At 52.6% G+C, this 26,281-nt stretch overlaps 3 protein-coding genes across 7 annotated transcripts in view; 2 read left to right on the top strand and 1 right to left on the bottom strand.

Moving 5' to 3' along the window:
• The first annotated feature begins 72 nt into the window (after positions 1 to 72).
• Positions 73 to 2,667, top strand: CFL1 (cofilin 1). Of its 2 annotated transcripts, none has more exons than XM_072639140.1 (4): positions 73 to 309; positions 1,409 to 1,716; positions 1,809 to 1,885; positions 2,094 to 2,667. In XM_072639140.1, the coding sequence occupies exons 1-4, from the start codon at positions 307 to 309 to the stop codon at positions 2,204 to 2,206; spliced, it is 501 nt and encodes a 166-aa protein (XP_072495241.1). In that variant the 5' UTR covers positions 73 to 306; the 3' UTR covers positions 2,207 to 2,667. The 2 variants fall into 2 exon arrangements, with proteins under 2 accessions (XP_072495241.1, XP_072495242.1); XM_072639141.1 differs by lacking the exon at positions 73 to 309 and adding an exon at positions 766 to 875.
• Positions 2,668 to 3,022: 355 nt separating this feature from the next.
• Positions 3,023 to 11,126, bottom strand: SNX32 (sorting nexin 32). 4 transcript variants are annotated; one of them, XM_072639135.1, is made up of 14 exons: positions 10,894 to 11,126; positions 10,261 to 10,329; positions 7,851 to 7,928; positions 7,299 to 7,409; positions 7,040 to 7,161; positions 5,877 to 6,000; positions 5,624 to 5,728; positions 5,246 to 5,351; positions 4,896 to 4,971; positions 4,603 to 4,642; positions 4,124 to 4,210; positions 3,863 to 4,022; positions 3,680 to 3,765; positions 3,023 to 3,306 (listed from the first exon to the last, which is right to left on the bottom strand). In XM_072639135.1, exons 2-14 carry the CDS (start codon positions 10,294 to 10,296, stop codon positions 3,253 to 3,255), a joined length of 1,185 nt encoding a protein of 394 aa, XP_072495236.1. In that variant the 5' UTR covers positions 10,297 to 10,329; positions 10,894 to 11,126; the 3' UTR covers positions 3,023 to 3,252. The 4 variants fall into 4 exon arrangements, with proteins under 4 accessions (XP_072495236.1, XP_072495237.1, XP_072495239.1 ...); XM_072639136.1 differs by having other exon boundaries at positions 3,023 to 3,225; positions 10,894 to 11,096; XM_072639138.1 differs by lacking the exon at positions 7,851 to 7,928 and having other exon boundaries at positions 3,023 to 3,225; positions 10,894 to 11,096.
• LOC140522523 (uncharacterized) overlaps positions 10,456 to 26,281 on the top strand; it is a 30,437-nt gene continuing 14,611 nt past the window's right edge. Inside the window, exons 1-3 of the mRNA XM_072637936.1 lie at positions 10,456 to 11,079; positions 11,162 to 14,127; positions 14,740 to 14,909. Coding sequence (XP_072494037.1) covers positions 10,456 to 11,079; positions 11,162 to 13,741 — 3,204 coding nt within the window. The 3' untranslated portion in view covers positions 13,742 to 14,127; positions 14,740 to 14,909. The remainder of the gene's footprint in view (positions 11,080 to 11,161; positions 14,128 to 14,739; positions 14,910 to 26,281) is intronic.

Here is a 26,281-nt window from a genome sequence, read left to right as displayed (position 1 = left end):
CTCCGCAGGGGGCCGAACGCCCGAACTCCCCGGGCAGTCTAGCATGGCTGGGGAGACTCCACTTCCCGGCGTGCCCTGGGGCGGCGCAGCGCCTCCGAACTTCATTTCCCATCGGCCCCGTCTCCAGAGCGCCGGAAGCTCGCCCCGCCTCTCATTGTGCGGCTCCTACTAAACGGAAGGGGCCGGGAGAGGCCGCGTTCAGTCGGCTCCAGGCAGCGGCGGCGAAGGAGCGACGCCCTCCTCTCCTGTGGCCCTCGTTTCCTCCCTCACCCTCCCTCCCTCACTCGCTCGCTCCTTTCCGGAACCATGGTGAGCGCGGGCCAGAGAGCTCCGAGGGGGCCCGGCGCCCGACAGCGGGGGTGGTGGAGGCGGTGCAGCGGGCGGGGCGGTGTCCTCATCCTCCTCTCCATCCTCCCCTCCGTCCTCCCCATCCCTTCCCCTCCCCCTCCTGGGGCGCCGCGGGCGAGACTGGCGGCTGGCGGAGGGGCTCGCGCGCCGGGCGGGTGGCCGGGCGGGCGCGCGCGCGCCCCGACGCCCCCCCCCGCGCGTGCTCGTCTGACGTTGACGGTTGTTGGGTGCAGCGGGCGCGCGCGCGACCCTCCTCCTCCCAACCGTTATGTAGTGTTGGGGGGGGTTAGGGGCGCGCGCGGCCCCCGTACCCGGGGGCGTCGCGCATGCGCGCACCTCCAAGGGCTGAAGCAAAACGAGGGGCAGTTGGGGAGGGGGAGGAAGGGAAAGAGAGGGGGCGCGCGCTCAGCCCAGAGCACGCGGCTCCGCAGCTGGAGGAGGGCGGGGTGTCGGGCCCTGCGTGATGCCTTGGGGGCGGCCTGGCCCTTTCCGGCGAGGATGATCCGCCGCTGCCCACCCCAGGCCGGGTGGGGGGGCACTCCGAGGCTAATGCCCAATTTGGGGAAGTGGGTCCGGAAGGCCTGGGCCGGACCCCTCCCCCCTTCCTGAGGGGGTGCCGAGCTTGTCTTCCTGGGGCGGGCTCTTTCCCCTCCCCCTCAGGAAGCGGCGCCGATCTCGGCTGCTTCCTCGGGGCCTTTTTGGTGTCGTGGTAGGGGGAAGCGCCAGAGCAGGACCCCCGTCCTGGAACTGGGGGCCCGGGAGGCTCTGTCCCCGGTTGTGGGGGCAGGGGGGCTCCAGAGCCCTCATCTGCGGCCCTTAGGCAGGAGCTGCCCCTGAGCTAGAGGGGAGGCGTGGCCGGAGCTGGGCCGGGGGCTCCGGGGGCTCGGGGCGGCCGAGAGTCAGAAGGTCAGAGTTGAGGTCCTGCCTTCTGACGCTGGTCAGCGTGGGCTCTGCGGCGTTTAGTCAGACGAGGAGTAGAGCGCCTCTGCCGGGAGCGTGCCCCGCAAAGGCCCGGCAAGCCTCCGAGCACCTGCTGACTTGTTCCCCTCCGTGCCCACAGGCCTCTGGCGTGGCTGTCTCGGACGGGGTGATCAAGGTGTTCAACGACATGAAAGTTCGCAAGTCCTCCACCCCCGAGGAGGTGAAGAAACGCAAGAAGGCCGTGCTGTTCTGCCTGAGCGAGGATAAGAAGAACATCGTGCTGGAGGAGGGCAAGGAGATCCTGGTGGGTGACGTGGGGCAGACTGTGGATGACCCCTACACCACCTTTGTCAAGATGCTACCGGACAAGGACTGCCGCTATGCCCTCTACGATGCTACCTACGAGACCAAGGAGAGCAAGAAGGAGGACCTGGTGTTCATCTTCTGGTGAGTCTGAGGGCGGTGGGCCCCTCAAGGCCAGGCTTGCCCAGAGGCACGCACTGGGAATTTTGGGCACTGACTGTTTTCTCTCCTGCCAGGGCCCCTGAGTGTGCCCCCCTCAAGAGCAAAATGATCTATGCGAGCTCCAAGGACGCCATCAAGAAGAAACTGACAGGTGTGTGTGTGCGGGCGCGTGTGTGAGAGATGGCATTCCCAATAGCGTAACCCTCTTTGGTGCTCAAGGCCGAATTTCGTTGGGTCTGAAGAACTGGGTGAGAAGCCTGACTGGCTGTGGTGGGACCTTGGAAGCTCAAGGCTGGGTTTTTATCTGTAAAGTGAGGGCACTTTGGCTCTGACTCGCCCATTTCCATTCCTTCTCACAGGAATCAAACACGAATTACAAGCCAACTGTTATGAGGAAGTGAAGGACCGCTGTACCCTGGCTGAGAAACTGGGGGGCAATGCCGTGATTTCCCTGGAGGGGAAGCCCTTGTGAGTCTCCCACGTCTGGCCCTCCTGCTGGGGCTGCCCAAGCCCAGTGGGGGAGCAGGCTGCCCCCTTCCTGCCAGACCCAAGGGCTGGGGGGATCCTAGCAGGGGCAGGGCAATCCCTTCACCCCTTTGCCAAACCACCCCCTGGCCTTCCCAAACCGCCTTTGATATTCTCATTCCTCCTGAGTTGTAGCAGACCAAGGTCCCCCCGATGCCCAGATGGGGGGGAGGCCAGTATTTTTTTTTAACTGACACCCCCAGTTTTCCCCCTTCCCCGGTGCTGCCAACTTCTAACCGTAATAGTGGCTTTGTGCTTGTTGTTTAGTTTGGTGTGTAAATGGAATGTTGTGGAGATCCCTTCCCCCACACAGCCGGCTCCCCTCCCCCCCTCCCCCAGTTACTCATGTGGCCAGTAAAAGGAAAGTTCAATTAAAAAAAAGACAAATAAAGAAAAGGTGAGCTGCTCTGCAGGTAGTTGTTTTCTGGGCTGGGCAGGAGGGATTTGGGGATGGTAAAGTATGGCAGGTTCCCTTTACCATCTCTCCCGAGTTCTGACGGAATTGTTGCCTGGGCCTGGGGCTTTGATCGGTGCCTTCTGGCTGGAAGACAGCCGTCTTCTCTGGATCTTCCCTACAGTTTGACCTAAGGTGGGCCCTTCCCAAGCCTTCTGATCTCTGGGCTATTGGTTTTATGAGTCTCTTTTCCCTGGAGTTGGGCCCAGGAGGAACTCTGCCAGATGAGCCTGTTACTGGGAAGGGGCTTCTCACTCTGTGGAGGAGCTAGCTTCCCGTGAAGCCAGCCTCAAGGGAGCACACAACATGCTGGGTCCAAAGCAGGCAGCTTTATTTCCATTAGTGAAGGAAAGACTCCGCTGGCTTGCTGGGTCTGACCTCGGTACATCTCTGAAGCCCCCATGCTTGACCTGGCAGCCTTCTCTTCAAAAGACTCCCTCTGGGAGGTCACAAGTGATGCACACAGTCTCTATTGCGTGTTGTGGCTCCTTCCCCGGGGTTGGGGCTCAGGACTGGGCCAGGGGAGGGAGGAGAAGATGCTAGGATTCTCCCTTGAGGGCAATGAGGGTGTTTCTTAGAAGGAGCGTACTGGCCTGGGGAAGAGAGAATGGGCTGCTCTGGGTGGGCAGTGTTCCCATGCTCCTTCACAGGATTATGAGAGGAGGATGAGACATCCTCATCACCCTAGGAGGGCTCAAAGAGAGCTTGTTGGGCAGAGGAGGAAACTAAGGCACCATGATACTGGCATGTCAAAGCGCTGACACCCCCCTTTTCTGACATCTGACATGCTTCAGTTTCCTTCTTTGTAAGATGGCATGTGTACCTACAGCCCTCTCTCAGGGATTCCAGACAAGCGATGTAGTGAAAGGCCTTGGGGCCATCTTGGAAGCACTTGGTGAATGTCCCCTGGGGTGGCCTGGAGGCCTACTCCTATCTCCCCTGGGTTGAGGGCACAGGTGCTGTTACCTTGGCATGTTTGAGTTCCAGTTCAGCCAACTCGATGAGGTTTTTTCGGAAAGCAGATCCTCGGCGAGCCTTAAAGTCAGTGAGCTCTGAGCCAGAGTGGGGACAAGAGAACATTAGGCTGCACCAACAGGAGGGGTGCCAAGGGTGTGGGGGCTTTGCCAGCAGGAAGGGCACTTCACTCACCCTGCTTGGCCGAGTCGGAGAGGCACTCAAAGCGCCGGCAGCAGAGTTGCTGGTGGGTCTCTGCTGACCGCACCTCCCGGTTTCTCATACGGGCTTTGTCCAGGGCCTTATTGGCATTCTCATAGTCTGCCAACGCCCTCAGCCGCCTGTACAGCAGGTCCTGCAGGGAAGGAGACCAGGTGAGAATAGATGGGCTGCACAGACTCGGAGTGCCATTCATTGCTACTGGGTGTGGGTAGCCTGCCTGGAAATGTCACTCACCTTGGCCGCCTGTGCATCCCTCATGTAGTAATGGAGCATGTCGGATAGTTTGAGGTCCTCGTCTGAGGCTACTCGGCCTTCCAGCTTCTGTGGGGACAGAAAAGGGAGGGAAGGACCAGCATGTGTTGGGGTCTCCCCTGACCCTGTGAGGGAGGGTATCTCTGTGCCATAGGATGTTTACTGAGGTACCTGGTTCCTCCATACCCCAAGTGGCCCGGTCCCTCCCCTCATGTACCCTCAGACCAAATCCCCACTGGCTACACTGCCCACTGGTCAGCGCTGGAATGCCACAGCCCCCACAAACACTTGGATTTCTGTAACCTTTACCTGAACCTTGGGCAAATGGCCTGCCCCCCCCATCTCCCCAACTTCCAGCCTGGTCCCTGTGCTGTGCACCCCTCTTCTACCATGAACTAGAGGCCAGTAGATCTCTGAACCTCCATGAAGAGGCCAAGCCCAAAATAGGAAGGGCTTCTCACCCTCAGACGTTCAAACAGTTCAGCCAGTTTGAGAAAGCTCCTAGGAGGAAGAGAGAGGCAGGCCCTTGCCTAGGTGCCCCAATGCAGCAGCCTAGCCCAAAGCAACCTCTAGGGCCAGGGCTACTGCACACCTTTCCCCACATCCTTTGGTTATCTGAGACCTCCAAGCCTTGAGGGATGATGGAAGGTGTAGAGGGGGGATCTGGGAGCCCAGGGGATGGTGGAAGGTGTAGAGGGGGGATCTGGGAGCCCAGGGGATGGTGGAAGGTGTAGAAGGGGAAGGGACATCTCACATCTTTAGCTGGTGGACTTCCTGGGTGCCCAGACTGCTTAGCGCTGCAGAGATGGGGATGTAATCCTCAGCTAGGCCTGTTAGGAACATGGTCACCATCAGAGCCTCCTGGACCACACTTATGGTCTAGTAGAGGGTCTTTGGCCAGGGTGGGGAGTAGGAGTAGTGGGGCAGAGACCACTGGATTGAAGTTAGGAGTGGCTTCTAATCCCTTCTCAGGCACCAACCAGCAGCATGAGCTCATCAGTGTGAGGGAGGGCGTCCCCCCAAAGCTCTCGTTTCTTAGGGTGGGGCAGGGGAATAGGGGGTGGCAGGTCCTTTTAGGAGAGTCCCCCAGAAGTCCCCACATACACTTGTGGGAGCGCATGACCCGGTCCGCACGCAGGCAGGCATCCCTGATGCGAGTGTGGTATTCCAACAAGAAGGTCCTCTCGTGCTCAAAGAATTCGTCCACCTCCTAGGATGGAGGCCAAAGTGGAGGAGAAGGGACTGCTGGGGTCACCAAGGAGAGGGCAAAGGGCAGGTGGAGGCCTCCACTGTGGGCACTGACTTAGGTCCTCAGGGTATCTCTGAGATCTTGGGTCTGGCAGGGGTCAAGAGGCCTAGGTCCTCTTGAGAGACCCAGGGAAGCCAAGTAGCCAGGGCCCGTTGGGAATTAGCACTTCACTGGACGCTGGGGCCCCAAGGCTCCCCCACACCAGCTCTCCAGGACTGGGACCCCCCCCTCACCTTCAGTCCTGACACCCCAGTGATGAGAACCTCATCTGCTGACTTCACAATGTTCCTGATAAACCCCCCAAACAGCTCCTTCTTGTTCTTCCCCCGAACACTCAGCTGGAACAAAAGCAAGAAATGGGGTAGTCCTTGGCCAAGGCTAGGGCAGCCTCCTCTCCGCTGCTGTCCCTTCCACTGAATCAGGGTCTCCAGTGCCTGCCCCAGACAGGCCCTAAGGATGACCTAAGGGCTCCCCCATCCAACTCACATCCTGGCCATATTCCAAGAAGACATACAAGTTGTGGTCCCGTCGGAGGGTGGGATGGGCAACCAGGCGCTGTAGAAACACTTCATGCATGGCTACTGTCTTCTTAAAGATGGCCAGGTATTCCCTGGGGAAGGAAGTGAGCCTTTATGTGGCATCTTCTGGGTGCTAGGCACTGAGCTAAGTGCCTTTAAAGATCTCATTTGATCCTCACAGCAACCTGGAATGCAAATGCTGTTTTTATCCCCATTTTGCAGTTGAGGCAAACAAAGGTTAGTGACTTGCCCAAGGTCCGCTATCTGGGCTGTATTTGAATTCAAGTCATCTCAATTCCAGGGCCAACACTATTCACTGCCACCAGCTAAAGGGAAAAGAAGAGTGAGGGGCATCACTTTTCCCTTTCTCCCAGCAGTCCCAGCTATGTTGTCATGGAGGAAGCCCTGGAGTCTGAGTGGTGGAAGCTTGGGCTCGAATTCCTTGACTGCTTGGACCCTCACTACAACCTGCTCAAGTCACTTCATCCATTTTACCTCCGTTTCTGCACCTACAAAATGGGGGCTTTTGGTTGTTTTTCAGTTGGCAAAGATAGGAGAGGGGTTGGCCATTTCGTTCTCCAGCAGTAAGGGCGGAGTGACTTGCCCCAGGGTCATACAGTTAGTGTGCATCTGAAGCCACATTTGAACTCAGGTCCTCCTGACTCCAGGCTAGGTGCTCTAACTACTGCATTACCCAGCTGCTCCAAAATGGGGGCAGTAAGACTTTATTACTCACTTCCTAAGATTGTTGTAAAGATGCATCCTCTCCTACCATTACCCTCATTGTTAATTAAAAGGGTCCATTAATTTGCCCCAAAGGAGGAGTGGAGCCATGTCCCCTGGAAGTTAAGAATTGGTTCATTTTTTTGTATGTGTCTTTCCAAAACCTCAAAGGTACTTTGTAAGTGCAAGGACATGAGAGGACCCTGAGCCTAACGCCTCATTTTACAGAGTGGGTTAACTGAGGCCCAGACGGGAAGGGTGAATGTGGGAGGAGCCTAGAAGCCAGGTCTCCCTGCTTCCAAGCCAGCATCCTCCCCAATCCCTCCACCACCCTGCTTTGTGCGGAAGCCCTGGGAAGGTGGGTGAGGGGTGGGGAGGAGATGAGCCATGGGGGGGGGCAGGTCTCACCCCTCCAACTCTTGCTTCATTTTGGCAAACTCTTCTCTGGTGACCGAGCTGTCACCTTCTCCCAGTCTCTGCAGTTTTTCCCGGGAGGCCTCAAAGTCTGGCTTGGGAGGGGCCGGGGGTATCTACTCAAAACAGAAGGGAGCTGAGAAGTCCACAGCTCCTGGGATTCCACGGATCCCAGAGCCCACCATCCCTCCCCACTCCTTCCAGCAGCATTCGGGCTCTTGGCCTCCCCCAAGGCTACCGTGGGGCAGCTTACAATGATCCCCGCATAGTCCTCGTTGTCTGTGTATGCGTCGTGAAGCCAGATGAATTCCTCGTGTTGCCGAACCACAGAGAACTCTGTCTGGCTGAAGTGTGGGAGGCAGCTCTAAAAGCCAAGGATGCCCCCAATGATGTTCCCTCAGGATCAGCAAACCCTGTCCACACCCTCCCACTACACAGGCCCGGACACCCTTGACCAAGATTTTCCCCAAACCTTACACCCTTCGAAGCACCACACACCCCCTCCTCTCCCGTACTGAGCTCTGGGACACTTTCCACAGTCCTTGTTGGGCTCTGAGCCAGGGGCTGAGGGCCAGAACACTGGCGTTCAATAGGACGGCGGGCACAGGACACAGCTGGAAGCTAGAAATGGACAGAATCTACTTTCGGGCAGAATTGTCTGTGGGTGAGGGGGAGCCCTACAAGCCCCAGTGGAATTTTGTTTGTGGCTGGGGCCCAGTATTGGTCTGGAGTCCTTTGAGTCCCCAAATAAGTTTATGATGCAGCAATGGAGGCTAGAGACTCTATGGGAAAGTGTGGACCTCACCTTGGTGTGAACTGTGAATTTCACCTTGTCCCTCTCACTGACTGCATCAGAGATCTCCACCTGCAAGACGCCATCTCCCTGCAGATCCATGGACACAGGGCAGGGCTAAGGAGTGGCAGGCCCTGGCATGGCATCTCCCTTTCCTAGCCTGCATCCTAAGAGTTCTCCCAGAAAAGCACAGATGAGTGGACCTGGGCCTAGAAGGGCCCTAAATGGGCATTTGACTACAGTCACTTGAGTGGTGCATGATGGGATATGACCCTAGATCTTGTCACCAAATCTAAGGCTTTTTACTGTCCTACTCTCAACCTGGATGCCCCCAAGAAGCCCAGAGCATCATCAGTTCCCCCTGTCCTAGTCACTCCTGGGACTCCAGGCCCCTAGCAGTGATTGGAGTAATCCAAGAATATCCCTCCTATTCAAGGGAGCAGAAAACCATTCCATTGTCTTTTAATACCACAAAGACCTCCTTTCACTCAGCCCTCCAGGATGTAAGCTGTCCATCCATCCCTCCACAAGCAGGCTGTCAGGGAGGGCCTGGGCAGATCTGGATTTCTAGTGCTGGACCTGGGACCCAGTTCTGAATTCTGCTCCTTAAATTTATTAGTTCTGTGACCAGGGTTTCTTCATTGGATCATTCATCTCACATGATTAAGGTGAAGTTCACCCCCCCACCCCCCCCCCCCCCCCGCCCCCATAAGAGGTCAAAGTGCACAGCATATTGAAAAAGCTACTTAAATAAATGCCCCTTGTGATTAGCCAAGTTATCTGCGGCAGGACCCTCTCTATCTCAGGCTCCTCACCTATAAAATGGTCATGATTAGCCTCAGACCCACCAGCCTCAGGAAAGTTTTCATGAGAATCTGTGTCTGTGAATATGCTTTGGAACCAGCCATAAAGGCATTCTTTCTTCTTCCTTCAAGCCCTCTCCAGAAGAGAGATCCCAGGCTATGGGGGAAGGGAGCACCCTTGGCCTAGGGGGCAGCTGGCCCCTTCCCTTCACTGCAGCTGTGGATGAACTCTGGCTCTGCCCTGCCCCCTTCTTCCAAGCTCCTCAAGGGATGAAACAGTCTATGAATTCCAAGTACTTGGCACATAGTAGGTTGTCACTTAACGAATGCTCGTGGATTGACTGATTTAGGAAAATGTTGACTAGGTAATTCTACTAGCTAAGGTTTGTTAGTGACTGAAAAGAGCAGCCTGGAGAAGGGGATGCTCAGCTCAAAGGACTAACTGTAATGGTGGCATTTCAGGCACGGGACTGCAGTTGGATATGACTCATTTAAATCAAACCAAATTCCACATCCTGTTTCCCATCCAGGTCTCTGGGTGCAGTGTCTGTCTCCTCCCAGGTTTTGCCTCTTATCACTTAGTCTCCCCAACTTCTCCTTCTGTTCTGAGAACATTTTTTTCCTTTCCAACCACCAGGAGACTGTCTCTTTCTTGACCTTCCTCCTCTGCCTCACCATCCCTACTCTCTTGTCTGTCCTTTCCCTGACTGACCGTCAGGCCTGCTCTCAGCCACAGCTCTCTGCCTGCTCACCCAAGCGCGCACACACACACACACACACACACACACACACACACACACACACACACAGTGCTGGGATCTGTTGCTAGGAGATAGGAACAGCTCCTGCCTGAGAGGGAGGCAGAAGAAGTGAGTGGGGAAGGTCTCCTCTGGACATCTCCCACTTGGTTCATTAGGTTACTCAGTCCAGGGATTTCCATCAAGGGATGTGACTGACTCTTCCTGGGTCTTGCCCAGGGGAGAGAAGCAAAGGACTTGGAGTCAGAGATGTGGTGACTGAACCCTGGCTCTGCTAATTTCTTCTTGCCTGACCGTGGGCACGCCCCTGCCACCTCTCTGAGCCTCAGTTTTCTCATCTGTACACTGAGCTTGGGCTAGGTGATGGCCAAGGTCCTCTTTACCTGCCCCATGGAGAGAGCTGCCCTTGCCTTCATTCTCCCACCTGCAGGGCCCCCTCCCCATTCCCTGCTACCAGGAGGGGCCCTGGGATCAAAATGGGGGTCCTTGGAAACCCCACCCTAGCCCTTCTCTCCTCAGGGGTCCTGTGCCCTTCCATGCAAGCCTGGATGAGTTCCAAAGAGTCATCCATCCACCCCCCATCCCCCCATCCATTCCCCCATCCCTCCATTCCCCATCCCCCATCCATCCCCCATCCCTCCATCCCCATCCCCATCTGCCCTCCATCCCCCATCCATCCCCCATCCCCCCATCCATCCATCCATCCATCCATCCATCCATCTATCCATCCATCTATCCATCCATCCCTCATCCCTCATCCATCCCCCCATCCCCCCATCCATCCCCCAATCCACCTATCCATCCATCCCCCCATCCCCCATCCATCCATCCATCCATCCATCCATTTACCCATCCCGTTACCTGGCGCTCCTCCCCAGGGTCGGGATTCTCCTCCATCACTGGTACTCTTTAGATTCCACTCTTCTGCTCCTATGGGAGGCAAGAAGAGGGCTGGATTCTAGCTTCCACCCCGACCCCACCCCAGCCCTGGGGGACCCTCGTCTCCTTGGCAACCCTCTCGCCCCTCCCCCTCTCCGGCCCTCCCTAGGAGGCAGAATGAATGGAGCCTGCTGGGACTGCACCGACCCACAGTCTTCCTCCCCCGCCCCCCAGGGAGTGGTCTGGAGAGGGAGGGGGAGACTGCTAGGCTCCACCCCCACGGCGCTCTCCGAATGGACGGAGAGGCCGGCCTCCGTGCTTCCATTGGCTCGTCCGTCTGTCCCTCCCGGCAGCAGGTACCGCCTCTTAAGGGGGAGTGCAGATGGCAGGCAGGGGGCGGGGCTGGAGTGCAAGCTCAAGTCCGGCGGGGATGATGCAGGCCCCAGCGGCAGCTCCCTCCTCTGCCCCTCAGCCCTCCCTGGGCAGGCTCCGAAAGCTGTGCCCCCACGCCTCGAGGGGACCGGACGCCTGGAGGCCCTTCACTGCTCCCTCCTGGGGGTCCACAGCCCCTGCCTTGCCTCCTGGAATCCCCCTCCCCTCCCCACCATTACTCACCCCCTCATTAATCACTGGACAAGCATTCATGAACAATGCTTAAGACAGCACCGACTACGTGTCACGCACGGTACCAGGCGCTGGGGATGCCCGGACAAAATAACCAGAAGGAGACGGGCCCCGCTCTCAAGGCTCCAGAGCCCAGCCCTTGCTCCGCCTCTCCCCTCCCGGCTCCAGTCTCCAAAGGCAGCGCGGGCGCAGGGGCGGGGCGCGGAACGGGGCTCGAGCTGCTGCGCCTGCGCTGTCCCTCTCCGGCCCCAGGCCTTAGGGCTGGCGGAGGGCTGGGAGGGCGGGGGCGGGTCCGCGGGCGGACCGGGGGCGGGGCGGGCTGGGGCGGGGCCGGCATCGGAGGTGGGGCCCGGGCGGGCCCGGGCCAGGGTGGGGATTATGGAGGGGCTCGGGCTGGCCGCTGAAGCACAGCAGGTTGGCCTGGGTGCGGGTGTGGCCCTGGCCGTGGGGCGGCGAGGCGTGGATGTTCCTAGGAGGGCCCAGATGCCGCCGTATCTACACCCGGCGCCTGACGTTAAGGCGGCGGGGCCTGACCGTGTGGGGCCAGGGGCTGCCGAGGGCCGCGGCCGGGTGGCCCAGGCCGAACTCGTGGAGCTTGGAGCCCTGGGAGTGGTCCCCGACCCAGGCCCCGAGCCGGGCTCCGACCCGGGCCCCGAAGGTCAAACCGCCGCCGCGCCCGCGCTCCCCAGCGACCAAGCTGGTCCCGGGCCAGGGCCGCTCAACCGCGATGCAGGTGAAGGGCCGCCGCCCGTCAACCTGGCAACAGGCCCGGCCAAGGCCAAGGGTGTCGCAGTGGGTCAGCACTCGCACCTCCTGGGTCGAGTCTCAGGCGACGTCGTCGTCCCCCAAGGTCCGGAGATGCGTGGAGATTGTGCATGAGAAGACGTGGTACAGCTGGGAGCCACTGAAGGTGCGGGGCTACAGCCTGCAGAAGCGCGAACAACCAGAGCCCGCCTCCAAGAAACCGGCCAGGGCCCCCGCAGGACGGGAGCGCCGCGGGAAAGAGGGGGGCAAGCAACCAGGAGAAATCGAGGCACCGGCCACTCAGAAGGCAGGGGCTGCTGGGGCAGAAGAGAGGCGAACCTCGAAGGCAGGGGCTGCTGGGGCAGAAGAGAGGCGGACCTCGAAGGCAGGGGCTGCTGGGGCAGAAGAGAGGCGGACCTCGAAGGCAGGGGCTGCTGGGGCAGAAGAGAGGCGGACCTCGAAGGCAGGGGCTGCTGGGGCAGAAGAGAGGCGGACCTCGAAGGCAGGGGCTGCTGGGGCAGAAGAGAGGCGGACCTCGAAGGCAGGGGCTGCTGGGGCAGAAGAGAGGCGGACCTCGAAGGCAGGGGCTGCTGGGGCAGAAGAGAAGCGACCCTCGAAGGCGGGGACTGCTGAGGCAGAATTGAGAAGGGTCTCGAAGGGGGGGACTGTCGGGGCAGAAGGCGAGCAGACCCCGAATGCAGAAGTTGCTGGGGCAGAAGAGAAGCGACCCTCGAAGGCGGGGACTGCTGAGGCAGAATTGAGAAGGGTCTCGAAGGGGGGGACTGCCGAGGCAGAAGGAGAGCAGACCCCGGCAGAAGAAGGGGAGACCCCAAAGGCTGGAGCTGCTGGGGCAGAAGAGAAGCGAACCTCGGAAGCGGGGACTGCCGAGGCAGAAGGAGAGCAGACCCCGGCAGAAGAAGGGGAGACCCCAAAGGCTGGAGCTGCTGGGGCAGAAGAGAAGCGAACCTCGGAAGCGGGGACTGCCGAGGCAGAAGGAGAGCAGACCCCGGCAGAAGAAGGGGAGACCCCAAAGGCAGGAGCTGCTGGGGCAGAAGAGAAGCGAACCTCGGAAGCGGGGACTGCCGAGGCAGAAGGAGAGCAGACCCCGGCAGAAGAAAGGGAGACCCCAAAGGCAGGAGCTGCTGGGGCAGAAGAGAAGCAAACCTCGGAAGCGGGGACTGCCGAGGCAGAAGGAGAGCAGACCCCGGCAGAAGAAGGGGAGACCCCAAAGGCTGGAGCTGCTGGGGCAGAAGAGAAGCGAACCTCGGAGGCGGGGACTGCCGAGGCAGAAGGAGAGCAGACCCCGGCAGAAGAAGGGGAGACCCCAAAGGCTGGAGCTGCTGGGGCAGAAGAGAAGCGAACCTCGGAAGCGGGGACTGCCGAGGCAGAAGGAGAGCAGACCCCGGCAGAAGAAAGGGAGACCCCAAAGGCTGGAGCTGCTGGGGCAGAAGAGAAGCGAACCTCGGAAGCGGGGACTGCCGAGGCAGAAGGCGAGCAGACCCCGGCAGAAGAAGGGGAGACCCCAAAGGCTGAAGCTACTGGAACAGAAGAGAAGCGAACCTCGAAGGCGGGGACTGCCGAGGCAGAAGGCGAGCAGACCCCGGGGGCAGAAGATGAACAGACCCCAGGGGCAGAAGGCCAGCAGACCCCAGGGGCAGAAAGTGAGCATTCTCAGGACCAAGGCCAGGGTCAGTTCCTGGAGAGTGCAGAGGTCTCCAGTCAGAAGAGAGGCTCTGGGGACCAGGAGATCGAGATAAGCAAGCAAAGGGCTGAGGAAGGAGAAGGAGGAGAGGTTCTGGAGGAAGGAGAGTTGGAACGGAAGGGAGAGAAGAAATCGTTTTCTGCTGAGGGAGGAAACCTCTCGGAAAGGACTGAGGTGCAACACTCAGAACTAGCCTTTGAGGACACCACAGAGAGCCCAGCCACCACGGTCTATCTAAGCCAGAAAGAGAATGAGGAAGAAAGCCCTGTGAAGAGCGATGCCTACAAAATGATGGAAGGGGAGCAGCCTGGTCAAGGGACAGAGGAAGGGAAGCAAGCCCCCCAGGGTGGTGATGGAGGAGAAGAGGTGGAGAAGGAGCCTGAGGGAGGATAGATGAGGAGAGAGCAAACAAATCAGCTGGGATCACAAAGAAAGGCACTGGGCCAGTAGGGATGGGGAACTTGGACAGAAAGATTGGACTTGGTGGGGGCTTTGCAAGGGAGGAAGATGGATAAGCAGAGCTCTGGGGCACATTCTGAGAAAGGACACCAAAAGATGGGATATGGGCCAAAGTGGAACCAGGTCTTGCCAGTGGGGGGGTAAAGATGGGTGGGGGAACAGGGCTAGAAAGGTAGCTTCCTGGTGGAAATCTTAGAGAAGCAAAGAATGGAGAATGAAGAAACCTTGGAAAAGATGATGGACTGAAACAGCCCAGAGTTCTAAGCATGCATGGAAGATAAAGACTTTGAAGAAAAATAAGGTGATGAAAGAAATGAAAGGTGAGGACTCGGAAGCAGAAACAAAGTAAAGAACATTTTGATGCCTCCTCTGCCTCTTCTGCCATCTCCCATACTCCCCTTTCAGGCTCCTCCCCTCCCCCACATTGCCAATGCAGCTGCCGGCTTAGATAAGTCCTTAGCCAGGTCCAGGAGCCCAAACAGACCTTCCCCCCCCCACCTTTTATTTTCAGCACCTTCTCTCTTCCAACAAGTCTCTCTTCTGTCCACAAACAATGGTAATGGTCCGTTATTTCTGGGACCTTATCTGACAAAAAGATGGTTTGTCCTGGTACCTCCTTGTCATTCCTGTAAATCCAAAGCTGGCTTGGGCCCAAGCTGCCCTTCCTTAGCTCTGTCATTGTCCCCATCTTCCAGCCAAATGAACTTTCCTCGGTCCTTTTTACCTTCTTTCCCCTCTTTCCTTTGTGCTTTCTCCACCCCATCCACATCTTTCTGGACACACCAGTGTGATGCTCCGTCTCCAGTCCTGCAGTGCAGGGAGAAGGTTAACATAACTTCTCACCCATTAGACAGAAAGCTCACTGAACAGGTACTTAAGTAATAAGAGTTCAAAACCACAAATGCCAGAGAATGTTTGCCTCTTTTCCACAGATCACTGCCTTGCTGGGTAGGCAGGCCCAGGATTCTGGGATTCCCTGGCCCCAGGGATTGTCGAGCTGCTTAATCCCGCATCCTGTGTCTTGTCCAATGAGCTTCGGAGCCATCACAGCAAGGAAGGCCATACAAGGGGAAAGAAGCCTCCAACCACCCTTCCCAGCCTTGTAAGTGTCCTGCTGTTAACCCAAGTAGCCAAAGTGGCCCTTGGTGCTGCCCTCTGCTGGAATCACCAAGGCACCACCCTCCCAGGGTGGGAATGACGCTTCTGGTCCTTGGGATTGTCTGACATGGAAACAACCAGTTTGCCTTTTGTAGATCTTTAATTACTTTACAAGCATTTAGTCTGACCCTTCCAAAGCCCTCTCCTCTCCACAGCATCTACAGTGGAATGTGTTGGAAAGAGAATCTCCATTCAGGAGACTGGGGTTGGAATCCTACCTTTGCTCCTTGGGTAATGTGAGTTTCAAGTCTCTGGGCCTCAGTTTCCTTCTCCCTAAAATGAGGTCATTGGATCCAAAGCTCTAATTCTCTTGACACCTCACATGTCTAACAAAAGGCTTCTTCACCTCAGCTGTGTCCTGGACTCTTGGGCAGTCTGCAGGGAAGGCTTTTAAGTACACAAAATAAAATGCACAGGACTGCAATTAGTTACAGGATTACCTGGGAAACCCAATGAATTGAAAGACAGTGAACCAAGTAGAAAAGAGTCTCAGTCACAGGTTCAACCCAGGTGCAGCCCCCTGCTGTGTGGGGTGTCTGTGGCTTCCTGGCCCTCTTAGGAGGGTCTTTGGCAGCCTGAGGTTATTTCCAGATAGACTAGGACAAGCATCATGGCATCGTGGAAAAATACTGGCTTTGGATTCAGAAGCCCTGGGTTCAAATTCTCCCTTTCTCCTCTTGTCCTTGTGTGACCTGGGGCAAAGCACTTCCCCACTCAAGCCTCAGTTTCCTCCTCTGTTAAATGAGGGCATTGGACTTGATATCCCCTAAAGGCCCCCTCCAGCTCTAAATCTAGAATCCTCATAACAATAGGAAATTAGCTTTCTTGTTTCATATGCTGACCTTCAAATTCTAGGTGATTCTGGTTTAACAAATAAGATTTACCTCCCACTTGTCATCCCGTTAATTAAGTTAATTAAATACTGGGCTGCTTCTAACCATTGGTGAAGGAGAATTTCATAGAATTTATAAGAAGGGAAAGCTGACCTGTAGTTGCAAAAGTTTGATTTGAGCCCTTGCTTTGTCCCTCATTAGTGGTGTGACCTTGGGGAAGTCATTTCTCAGCCTCTAGATCTCAGGTTCTTCCTCTGAAGAATGAGAGGCTTGGACCACATGGCCCTGAAGGAATCTTCCTTCTCTAATGTCTCCTTGAATTCTGGAGCTGAGAGCCTGGGCCCTAATATCCTTGGTTAGAAATAATTTTTCTGCCACATCTCAGGATGTCCAATGATTCAAAAACCCTGTGGTCAGGGCATTGTCCAAAAATGAAATGAGACACAGAACAGCACCTGATGTGCATTTATTTCTAGCAGTAATTTAGGGCCTCTATATCTAATGGGGCAGTTGATTAAACTGACTGCATGCATCTGATGACTTTCTAGCACTTTTTGGAGAATGCAGTGGTCTGGCTTTCTAAACGAAGCCAAGATATGACCTCTTGCCTCTACCTCCCTAGCCCTAGGTAGCTACCTAAGTAGTAACTGGGTCATTTCTGTCCTAGCTTTGGGTCTGACTCAGCATAGTGCAGCCTCTCCTCCTAGGCTCTCTGACCCAGAACTGTGACCTGCATTGGTGGGCAAGAATACCCTCCCCACAAAATCCCACAGCTTCCCTCGGAGTTTCTATATGTGAAGCAGGCCTTGGCGAAGGGGGTGTGGGAGACTTCTTGGTGGTGGCCTAGGACAGATGGTCTCCCCTCTAGTGCACAGGCTCCTGGAATGCAGGGAGGGTCATGGCGTGGATGAGTTTTGGGAGAAATTATAGTTCATATCCAAACACAATGTTATTTTGATTGAAGAAAGGAAGACAATCTGTAGTATTTAGGCTGAGGATGAATTTGGTCAAAGCAAGAAATGCTTGTTGCCCAACCACACCCCAGGGCTGGCTTTCAGATCACCGGAGCTAACAGTGTTCATTCAGGCCTTGGGGAGGGGAGGACAGAACCCGAGAGGCTTTCCCCCTCCTTCCCCTCCGAGGATGAGAATTCTAAAATGGACAGAAGTCTGCCATATCTGGGCCCTGTTCAGGTAGGACTGATGGCAGCTGGAGATGCATTATGAAGACTGAAACAGGGTTACTAGTGCTCTGATGCAAAGCATGACCTGGAGGAATGGCCCAGGAATGGCTGGTCCCACGTACCCTGAGCCATGATGCTCCTACCTGCCACTGGGGGCTTTCAGAACAAACTTGACTTTTAGCCTGTGTTGCTGAGATCCAGGTTAAAACAAACAAAAAACAAAAAAAAATCCATTTTTACTTATCACAGTTTACTCTGCTTACCATAGCATGTAGAAAGTCATAACTCCATGGGGAAGAGTTTCAGAATTGGTAAGAGTCGACAACATGGTTCTAGACTGTGAAACTTTGTGCAGGACAAAATTTATTGAGAAATTGTGCCTTTTCTACTTGTCTGTAGAATGCTCAGATTTAGAAATGGAAGGTTTCTCATAGGCAGCCCCTTTGTTTTAGTTTCAGTTATTTGTGTTTATTTTTCACTTAACCTCCTTTCCTCCCAATTAAAAAGAAAAATCTAACCCTTATAACAAATACCCATAGTCCAGCAAACCGTTCCCATGTTGTCTATGTCCAAAAATGTCTATCGTATCCTATATCTTTTTTAAAATTTATTTATTTAACTTTTAACATTCATTTTCACAAAATTTTGGGTTGCAAATTTTCTCCCCATTTGTCCCCTCCCCCACCCCAAAACATCGAGCATTCTAATTGCCCCTATCACCAATCTGCCTTCTCTTCTATCATCTCTCCCTTCCCTTGTCCCCATCTTCTCTTTTGTCCTGTAGGGCCAGATAACTTTCTATACCTCATTACCTGTATTTCTTATTTCCTAGTAGCTAGAACAGTACTCGACGGTTGTTCCTAAAACTTTGAGTTCCAACTTCTCTTCATCCCTCCCTCCCCACCCATTCCCTTTGGGAAGGCAAGCACTTCAATATAGGCCATATCTGTGTAGTTTTGCAAATGACTTCCATAATAGTCATGTTGTGTAAGACTAACTATATTTCCCTCCATCCTATCCTGCCCCCCTTTCCTTCTATTCTCTCTTTGGATCCTGTCCCTCCCCAAGTGTTGACTTCAAATTGCTCCCTCCTTCCACTGTCCTCCCTTCCATCATCCCCCCCACCTTGCTTATCCCCTTCTCCCCCACTTTCCTGTATTGTAAGATAGGTTTTCATACCAAAATGAGTGTACATTTTATTCCTTCCTTTAGTCGAATATGATGAGTAAACTTCATGTTTTTCTCTCACCTCCCCTCTTTTTCCCTCCACTAAAAAGCCTTTTGCTTGCCTCTTTTATGAGAGATAGTTTGCCCCATTCCATTTCTCCTTCTCCTCCCAATATATTTCTCTCTCACCACTTAATTTCATTTTTTTAAGATATGATCCCATCCTATTCAATTCACTCTGTGCTCTGTGTGTGTGTGTGTATGTGTGTATGTGTGTGTGTGTAATCCCACCCACTACCCAGATACTGAAAAGTTTCAAGAGTTACAAATATTCTTTCCATGTAGGAATATAAACAGTTCAACTTTAGTAAGTCCCTTATGACTTCTCTTTGCTGTTTACCTTTTCATGCTTCTCTTCATTTTTGTGTTTGAAAATCAAATTTTCTTTTCAGCTCTGGTCTTTTCATCAAGAATGCTTGAAAGTCCTCTATTTCATTGAAAGACCATTTTTTCCCCTGAAATATTATACTCAGTTTTGCTGGGTAGGTGATTCTTGGTTTTAGTCCTAGTTCCTTTGACTTCTGGAATATCCTATTCCATGCCCTTTGATCCCTTAATGTAGAAGCTGCTAGATCTTGTGTTATCCTGATTGTATTTCCACAATACTTGAATTGCTTCTTTCTAGCTGCTTGCAATATTTTCTCCTTGACCAGGGAACTCTGGAATTTGGCCACAATGTTCCTAGGAGTTTCTCTTTTTGGATCTCTTTCAGGCAGTGATCAGTGGATTCCTTGAATACTTATTTTGCCCTCTGCTTCTAGAATATCATGGCAGTTTTCCTTGATAATTTCATGAAAGATGATGTCTAGGCTCTTTTCTTGATCATGGCTTTCAGGTAGTCCCATATTTTTTTTTTTTATTTAACTTTTAACATTTATTTTCACAACATTTTGGGTTACAAATTTTCTCCCCTTTTATCCCCTCCCCCCCCCAAACCCAAGCATTCTAATTGCCCCTGTGACCAATCTGCTCTCTCTTCTATCCTCCCTCTCTGCCCTTGTCTCCGTCTTCTCTTTTGTCCTGTAGGGCCAGATAGCTTTCTTGACCCCTTAACCTGTATTTCTTATTTCCCAGTGGTAAGAACATTACATTTGATCCTAACACTTTGAGTTCCAACTTCTTTAGCTCCCTCCCTCCCCACCCCTTCCCTTTGGAAGGCAAGCAATTCAATATGGGCCAAATCTGTGTAGTTTTGCAAAAGATTTCCATACTAGTTGTGTTGTATAGGACTAATTATATTTCCCTCCATCCTATCCTGACCCCCATTACTTCTATTCTCTTATGATCCTTTCCCTCCCCATGAGTGTCGACCTCGGATTGCATTCTCCTCCCCATGCCCTCCCCTCCATCCTCCCCCCCACCCTGCTTGTGCCCCTGTCCCCCATTCTCCTGTATTATGAGATAGGTTTTCCTATCAAAATGAGTGTGCATTTTATTCTTTCCTTTAGTGGAATGTGATGAGAGTAGACCTCATGTTTTTCTCTTGCCTCCCCTCTTTATCCCTCCACTAATAAGTCTTTTGCTTGCCTCTTTTATGAGAGATAATTTGCCCCATTCAACTTCTCCCTTTCTCCTCCCAATATTTCTCTCTCACTGCTTGATTTCATTATTTTTTTTTAAGATATGATCCCATCCTCTTCAATTCACTCTGTGCACTCTGTCTCTATGTATGTGTGCGTGTGTGCATGTGTGTGTGTGTGTACTCCCACCCAGTACCCAGATACTGAAATGTTTCAAGAGTTACAAATATTGTCTTTCCATGTAGGAATGTAAACAGTTCAACTTTAGTAAGTCCCTTATGACTTCTCTTTGCTGTTCACCTTTTCATGGTTCTCTTCATTCTTGTGTTAGAAAGTCAAATTTTCTTTTCAGCTCTGGTCTTTTCATCAAGAAAAATTGAAAATCCTCTATTTCATTGAAAGACCATTTTTTCTCCTGAAGTATTATACTCAGTTTTGCTGGGTAGGTGATTCTTGGTTTTAGTCCTAGTTCCTTTGACTTCTGGAATACCCTATTCCATTCCCTTCTATCCCTTAATGTAGAGGGTGCTAGATCTTGTGTTATCCTGATTGTATTTCCACAATACTTGAATTGTTTCTTTCTAGCTGCTTGCAATATTTTCTCTTTCACCTGGGAGTTCTGGAATTTGGCCACAATGTTCCTAGGAGTTTCTCTTTTTGGATCTCTTTCATGCGGTGTTCTGCGGATTCCTTGAATATTTATTTTGCTCTCTGGTTCTAGAATCTCAGGGCAGTTTTCCTTGATAATTTCATGGAAGATGATGTCTAGGCTCTTCTCTTGATCATGGTTTTCAGGTAGTCCCAGAATTTTTACATTGTCTCTCCTGATTCTATTTTCCAGGTCAGTTGCTTTTCCAATAAGATATTTCACATTATCTTCCATTTTTCGAATCTTCACGTTATGTTCTGTGATATCTGTCTTTCTCATAAAGTCCTTAGCGTCCATCTGTACCATTCCAGTTTTGAAAGCTCTATTTTCTTCAGTGAGCTTTTGAATCTCCTTTTCCATTTGGCTGATTCTGCTTTTGAAAGCATTCTTCTCCTCATTGGCCTTTTGAACCTCTTTTGCCAATTGAGTTAGGCTAGTTTTCAAGGTGTTAATTTCTTCAACATTTTTTTGGTTCTCCTTTAGCAGGGAGCTGATCTGCCTTTCATGCTTCTCTTTCATCCCTCTCATTTCTCTTCCCAGTTTTTCCTCCACCTCTCCAACTTGACTTTCAAAATTCTTTTTGAGTTCTTCCATGGCCTGAGCCCATTGGGTGGGCTGGGACACAGGATCCTTGATTTCTGTGTCTTTGCCTGATGGTAAGCATTGTTCTTCCTTGTCAGAAAGGAAGGGAGGAGGTGTCTTTTCTCCAAGAAAGTACCCTTCAATAGTTTTATTTCTTTTCCCTTTTCTGGTCATTCTCCCCAGACAATGGCTTGACCTCTGAATATTCTCCTCACACCCACCTCGCCTCCTGGTCCTCCCAGCCAGCGTTTGGGGACTGAGATTCAAATGCTGCTTCCCGCCCTAGGGCTTTTGGCAGGGGCAGGGCTGCTATTCAGTGTGAGAATTAAGTTCAGATGGTCAGGTCAGGGCAGGGCCGCCTCTCAGGCCCAGTTCCCTCAGGGGGTTTATGCACAGACCTTCCACAATGGATCCAGGCTCCCGCCCGCTTGGGGAGCCCCTGTCTGCAGCCGCCTCTCAGCTTCTATCTCCCCGGGGGGGGCCCGAGCCATGGGGGCACCCCACTCCCCTCTTGACCCGCCAAAGAGACTCTCTCACCGACCCTCACCTGTGGGTGGAGGGGCTTGTGCCTCCGCTGGAGATCCTGTCCCTAAAGCCTGCTCGGATCTGTAGCTCTCAGAGCCGTGGCCACCGCAGGTCTGGGCTGGGCTCCGCATCTGCAGCGCGACGGACCTTTTGCGAGAGGTTTGCAGGTCCCTCTGTGGGTGGAGGGACCCTCGTGGTCGCAGGATATCCCGTCTCCGTAGCCCGCTTGGTTCTTTTCCTCATGGTGTCGCGGCTGCTGCAGGGCTGCACTCAGCTCCCAGTCCCGGCGCCCAGTCCACAGCGCGAAGGACCCCCCGCAAGAGGTTTGCAGGTCTCTCCGGAACAGAAATCTCCCTCGCTCCAATATTCCGTGGCGTCTGGGTGCAGAATTCACCATGGGTTGGTCCCCTCTAGCCGTTCTGTGGGTTGTGGGTTCGGAGCTATGTGTATGTGTGTCTTTCTACTCCGCCATCTTGGCTCCACCCCCCCTAGTCCCATAATTTTTAAATTGTCTCTCCTGGATCTATTTTCCAGGTCAGTTGTTTTTCCAATGAGATATTTCACATTATCTTCCGTTTTTTCATTCTTTTGGTTTTGTTTTGTGATTTCTTGGTTTCTCATAAAGTCATTAGCCTCCATCTGTTCCATTCCAATTTTGAAAGAACTATTTTCTTCAGTGAGCTTTTGAACCTCCTTTTCCATTTGGCTAATTCTGCTTTTTAAAGCATTCTTTTCCTCATTGGCTTTTTGAACCTCTTTTGCCAATTGAGTTAGCCTATTTTTAAAGGTGTTATTTTCTTCAGCATTTTTTTGGGTCTCCTTTAGTAAGGTGTTGACCTGCTTTTCATGCTTTTCTTGCATGTCTCTTATTTCTCTTCCCAGTTTTTCCTCCACCTCTCTAACTTGATTTTCAAAATCCTTTGTGAGCTCTTCCATGGCCTGAGACCATTGAATATTTATTTTAGATGTTTGGGATACAGAAGCCTTGACTTCTGTGTCTTTCCCTGATGGTAAGCATTGTTCTTCCTCATCAGAAAGGATGGGAGGAAATATCTGTTCACCAAGATAGTAACCTTCTATGGTCTTATTTTTTTTCCCTTTTCTGGGCATTTGACCAGCCAGTGACTTGATTTCTGAGTTTCCTCTCCACACCTACCTCACCTCCAGACCCGCCCAGCTAGCGCTTGGGGGCTGAGATTCAAATGCTGCTTCCCAGGTTCAGGGTTTTTGGTGGGGGCGGGGCTGCTATTCAGTGTGAGATTAAGTTCAGGTGCTCATGTTGGGGCAGGGCCGCCACACAGAGCTCAGTTCCCTCCAGGGTTTTATGCAGACACCTTCAACAATGGATCCAAGCTCCTGCCTGCTTTGGGAGCCCTTGTCTGCTGCTGCCTCTGCTGCTGCCTCCTGAGAGGGCCTGAGTTATGGAGACACCCCGCTTCCCTCTCTGCAAGCCGAAAAGACTCTCTCACTGACCTTTGGTGCCTCTGGGTGGAGGGACCTGTGTGGCCACTGGAGATTCTGTCCCTGAAGCCTGCTTGGATCTGCTCCTCTCGGTGCCATGCAGCTGAGTCAGGGCTGGGCTCTGCTCCGGGTCCTGTGTGTGACAGACCTTTGGTGTTGATTTTTCAGGGTTCTCTGGAACAGAAATCTCCACTCCGTTGTTCTGTGGCTTCTGCTGCTCCAGAATTTGTTGGGAGTTCTTCTTTACAGGTATTTTATGGGCTGTGGGTTAGGAGCTAGCATATGTGTATCTTTCTACTGCACCATCTTGGCTCCTCCCCCCCACATCCTATGTCTTAAGTCCAGCACCTCTCTGCAAGGAGGGGCAGAGCCGCTGAGCTGCTCACTAGCCAGTCCAAGACATTGGCTATCATCCCTTCCCTCAGGCTGCCCAGATCATAGGACACCAGCTTATTCTTCTGTCCTGAATACTCTGCCTATAGCAAGACAAAAACCCAATGTGCATCTGGATGCTGGGAAAACCAAGCCTGTCACACAGAGAGGATGACAAAGAGGGCTGCTCTGCTGGCGTTTCTGTCCAGCTTCCTCTGAGATGCTCTTTTGCTTTACCCACACACAGGACAGCCAGAATGTCTTTGGCCATTTCCCTACTCTGAGTTATCAGTGCATACCTACAGGACTCATCATTCTTTACTCATTTTGCATATTCTGATTTTCCTTTTGGTCATCCTTAGTTTCATTTCCTCTCCATTGGCCTCAAGTCCTCAAGCTGTTGCTCTGAACATCAAACATTTTTGGCAAATTACCTCATCCTCTATGCACAGAAGAGGTCTCCATCACTTAGGAATGTTTTCCCCCACATTTCCACTTCTCCATTTAAAACCATCTCTGAGAAAAATCTTATATTTCAATGGACATGTGATCTCACTGATGATGTCCTTGCTCAGGGTATGGCTCACAGATCATCCATCCTTCCCATCCAGGGTAATTCTTGTCTGTCATTTAATGAATCTGGAACAGAAGACCCACCTGATATGATTGAGACCTTCTTTTAGGGTGGGAACAGTGCAGGACTTGGGTTATATCTATTATCTCTCTTCCTCCTTGACCAGCCCTCCACCTTTCTGAGCACACAATCCCCTAAGTCTCTTAAAGTCCATTTGATTAAGGGAACAAACAGACTTTTGTAGGTGATATCCATATCTGTATAGATACTGAGTTGACTGAAAGAGGTCCAGAATAGGAAATCCTATTGTCTTCATGTGTTGATTTAAAAAAGGCATTTGAGTTGGCAGAGCAAACGTCAACTTGAAAATTCTCATCCAGCTTGTCTTTCATGTATGTGTCAAAATAATCAAGGATTTCATGAAAGAAATAACAGAGAGATGACTTGTTTAGACCAGGACAGTATTAATATCAGATGGGACAAGAAACAGGGAGATGTATTTGCCTCTATCATGGAGGGAGTCCAGCAGAGTCCAGTGGGTGGTGAGGTCCTCCAGTGCTGTAGATGGCATCATGTTGATTGAATTAAGGTCTCAAACGTTTCAGAGCCCCCCCCCCCCCCAGCCAGAACAACTCAAAAAGAGTTCAGCCTAACTATTCACAAAGGAAACACAAAGTGGATGAATAGATGAAAAATGTCTGTTGCTCAGACTGTATTCAACAGTTGGATGGGTAACCCACAGAACTCCTCCATAAGCACATGGATATTTGACAATCAACCCCAGTGGACAAGGTGAGTCCAGGGTTAACTAGGAGGAGAGTCAGCTGGACTGCCTTAGGGATATCATGCAATACATTTGATGACAAGTTTCTTTCCCAAAGAAGGACCTGCAATTCAGGATGTCCAGCAGATAGAAGTTGTTTGACTTCAGGTCAGAGAACAGGTTGCCAGCTGAGGATGATCCAGAAGGCAAGGAAGAGGTGCAGGGGCTGGAGGGGTGGGGGGAAAGAGCATCCTGGTTGCTACACCTTACAAAATGAAAGGAAAAGGGAGCAAAATAGAAAGTCTCATTGCAGAAAGGTGGGGCCGTCATGGAGCAAGAGGAAAGAATGATCCAAAGGAAACCTAAATGAAGACCCCAGCTAATGTGGGGACCCTTGCATATGGAGAGCTCATGGAAGGCACAGGATGAGCAGGTATAGATGAGTTGTGATCTATGTGGCTGGAAGGAGGATTGACTGCCATGGATAAGACTGATCACACATCCATCAAAGGATGACTTTCTGATACATTTGGCTTGACACAACAGATACTTCTCAACAAACACTGACACAACCCTCCCTACAAAGTACTCCCTGAAAAAAGTAGTTTATCAAGTATTCCCAGAGAGAAAGGATGTGCCCTTTAACCTTGCTGGATAGGTGGTTCTACGTATTTGTGGGTTTCCTGTTAGAATGTCAGCTCACAGCACAGTGGATAGAGTCCACTCCAGAGTGGTTCTGGAGGCAGGAAGACCTGAGTTCAAATCCAGCCCCAGACACTTGATATTTACTGTGAGACCCTGGGCAAGTCACTTCACCCTAATTGCCTCACATACTCTCCCAAAAAAGGATCCTTCTGTGTATTCGTATGCAGTAGGTGCTTAATAAATGTTTGTTGGAATGACACCACAATAGAGAGAACTGGTCTTCACAGTCGAATCACTAACAGAAAGGTTAAGAACACAAGACCTTGGTGTGTTTATTGTTTGCTGAAGATCCTTAAAAGCTCCTTAGGAGAACTCTGCGAGAAACTTGCAAGATTCTTGACTTTCTCTACCTCTCCCAAGGGGCTTCATCTTCTTGCCAAGGCTGACCCCTCTGCCTGCACCCTTGTTCCCTAAAGAGGCTGTTCTGTCCCTCACCTCCCCTGGCCCTAATTCTTCTTTCCTTTTCAATCACTGGCTCCTCCCCCTGCTGCCTACAAACAAGCCCAAAACTCCTCTCTCCTGAAGCCCACCATCCCCTCAAACTCTTGTCCCAGAATTCTCTTTCACAGCCAGACTTCTGAAAGAAAAAGGTTTGTTGCCTCTCCTTCCTCACCTCTCATTCACTTCTCTCTCTGCCCTTTGCAATCTAGTTCCCTGACCCCTTGCTGGGTCTGCTCGCCCTGAGGTCACCAGTGATGCCCAAGTCCACTGGCCTGCTCTCTATCCTTGACCTCTCCTCAGTCTCTGGTGTTGTTGACCAATCTGACATTCAGGACACTTCTTGCTCCCCACAATTACCCCATTACCTCTTTCACTCAGCACCCTTACCTCCCATGAAATCTACTTGGTCAAAAATTTCTACCCAACACAAATTGTTGCAAGTCACAGTAGCCAGACCCTGTGGTCCTCTCCTTTCTTTCTC

The sequence above is a fragment of the Notamacropus eugenii genome, chromosome 2 (genome assembly GCF_028372415.1).
Source record: "Notamacropus eugenii isolate mMacEug1 chromosome 2, mMacEug1.pri_v2, whole genome shotgun sequence".
In the NCBI taxonomy this organism is placed as follows: Eukaryota; Metazoa; Chordata; class Mammalia; order Diprotodontia; family Macropodidae; genus Notamacropus; species Notamacropus eugenii.
The sequence above is the reverse complement of the archived record's forward strand: the minus strand, read 5'-3'. Positions and strand labels throughout refer to the sequence as shown.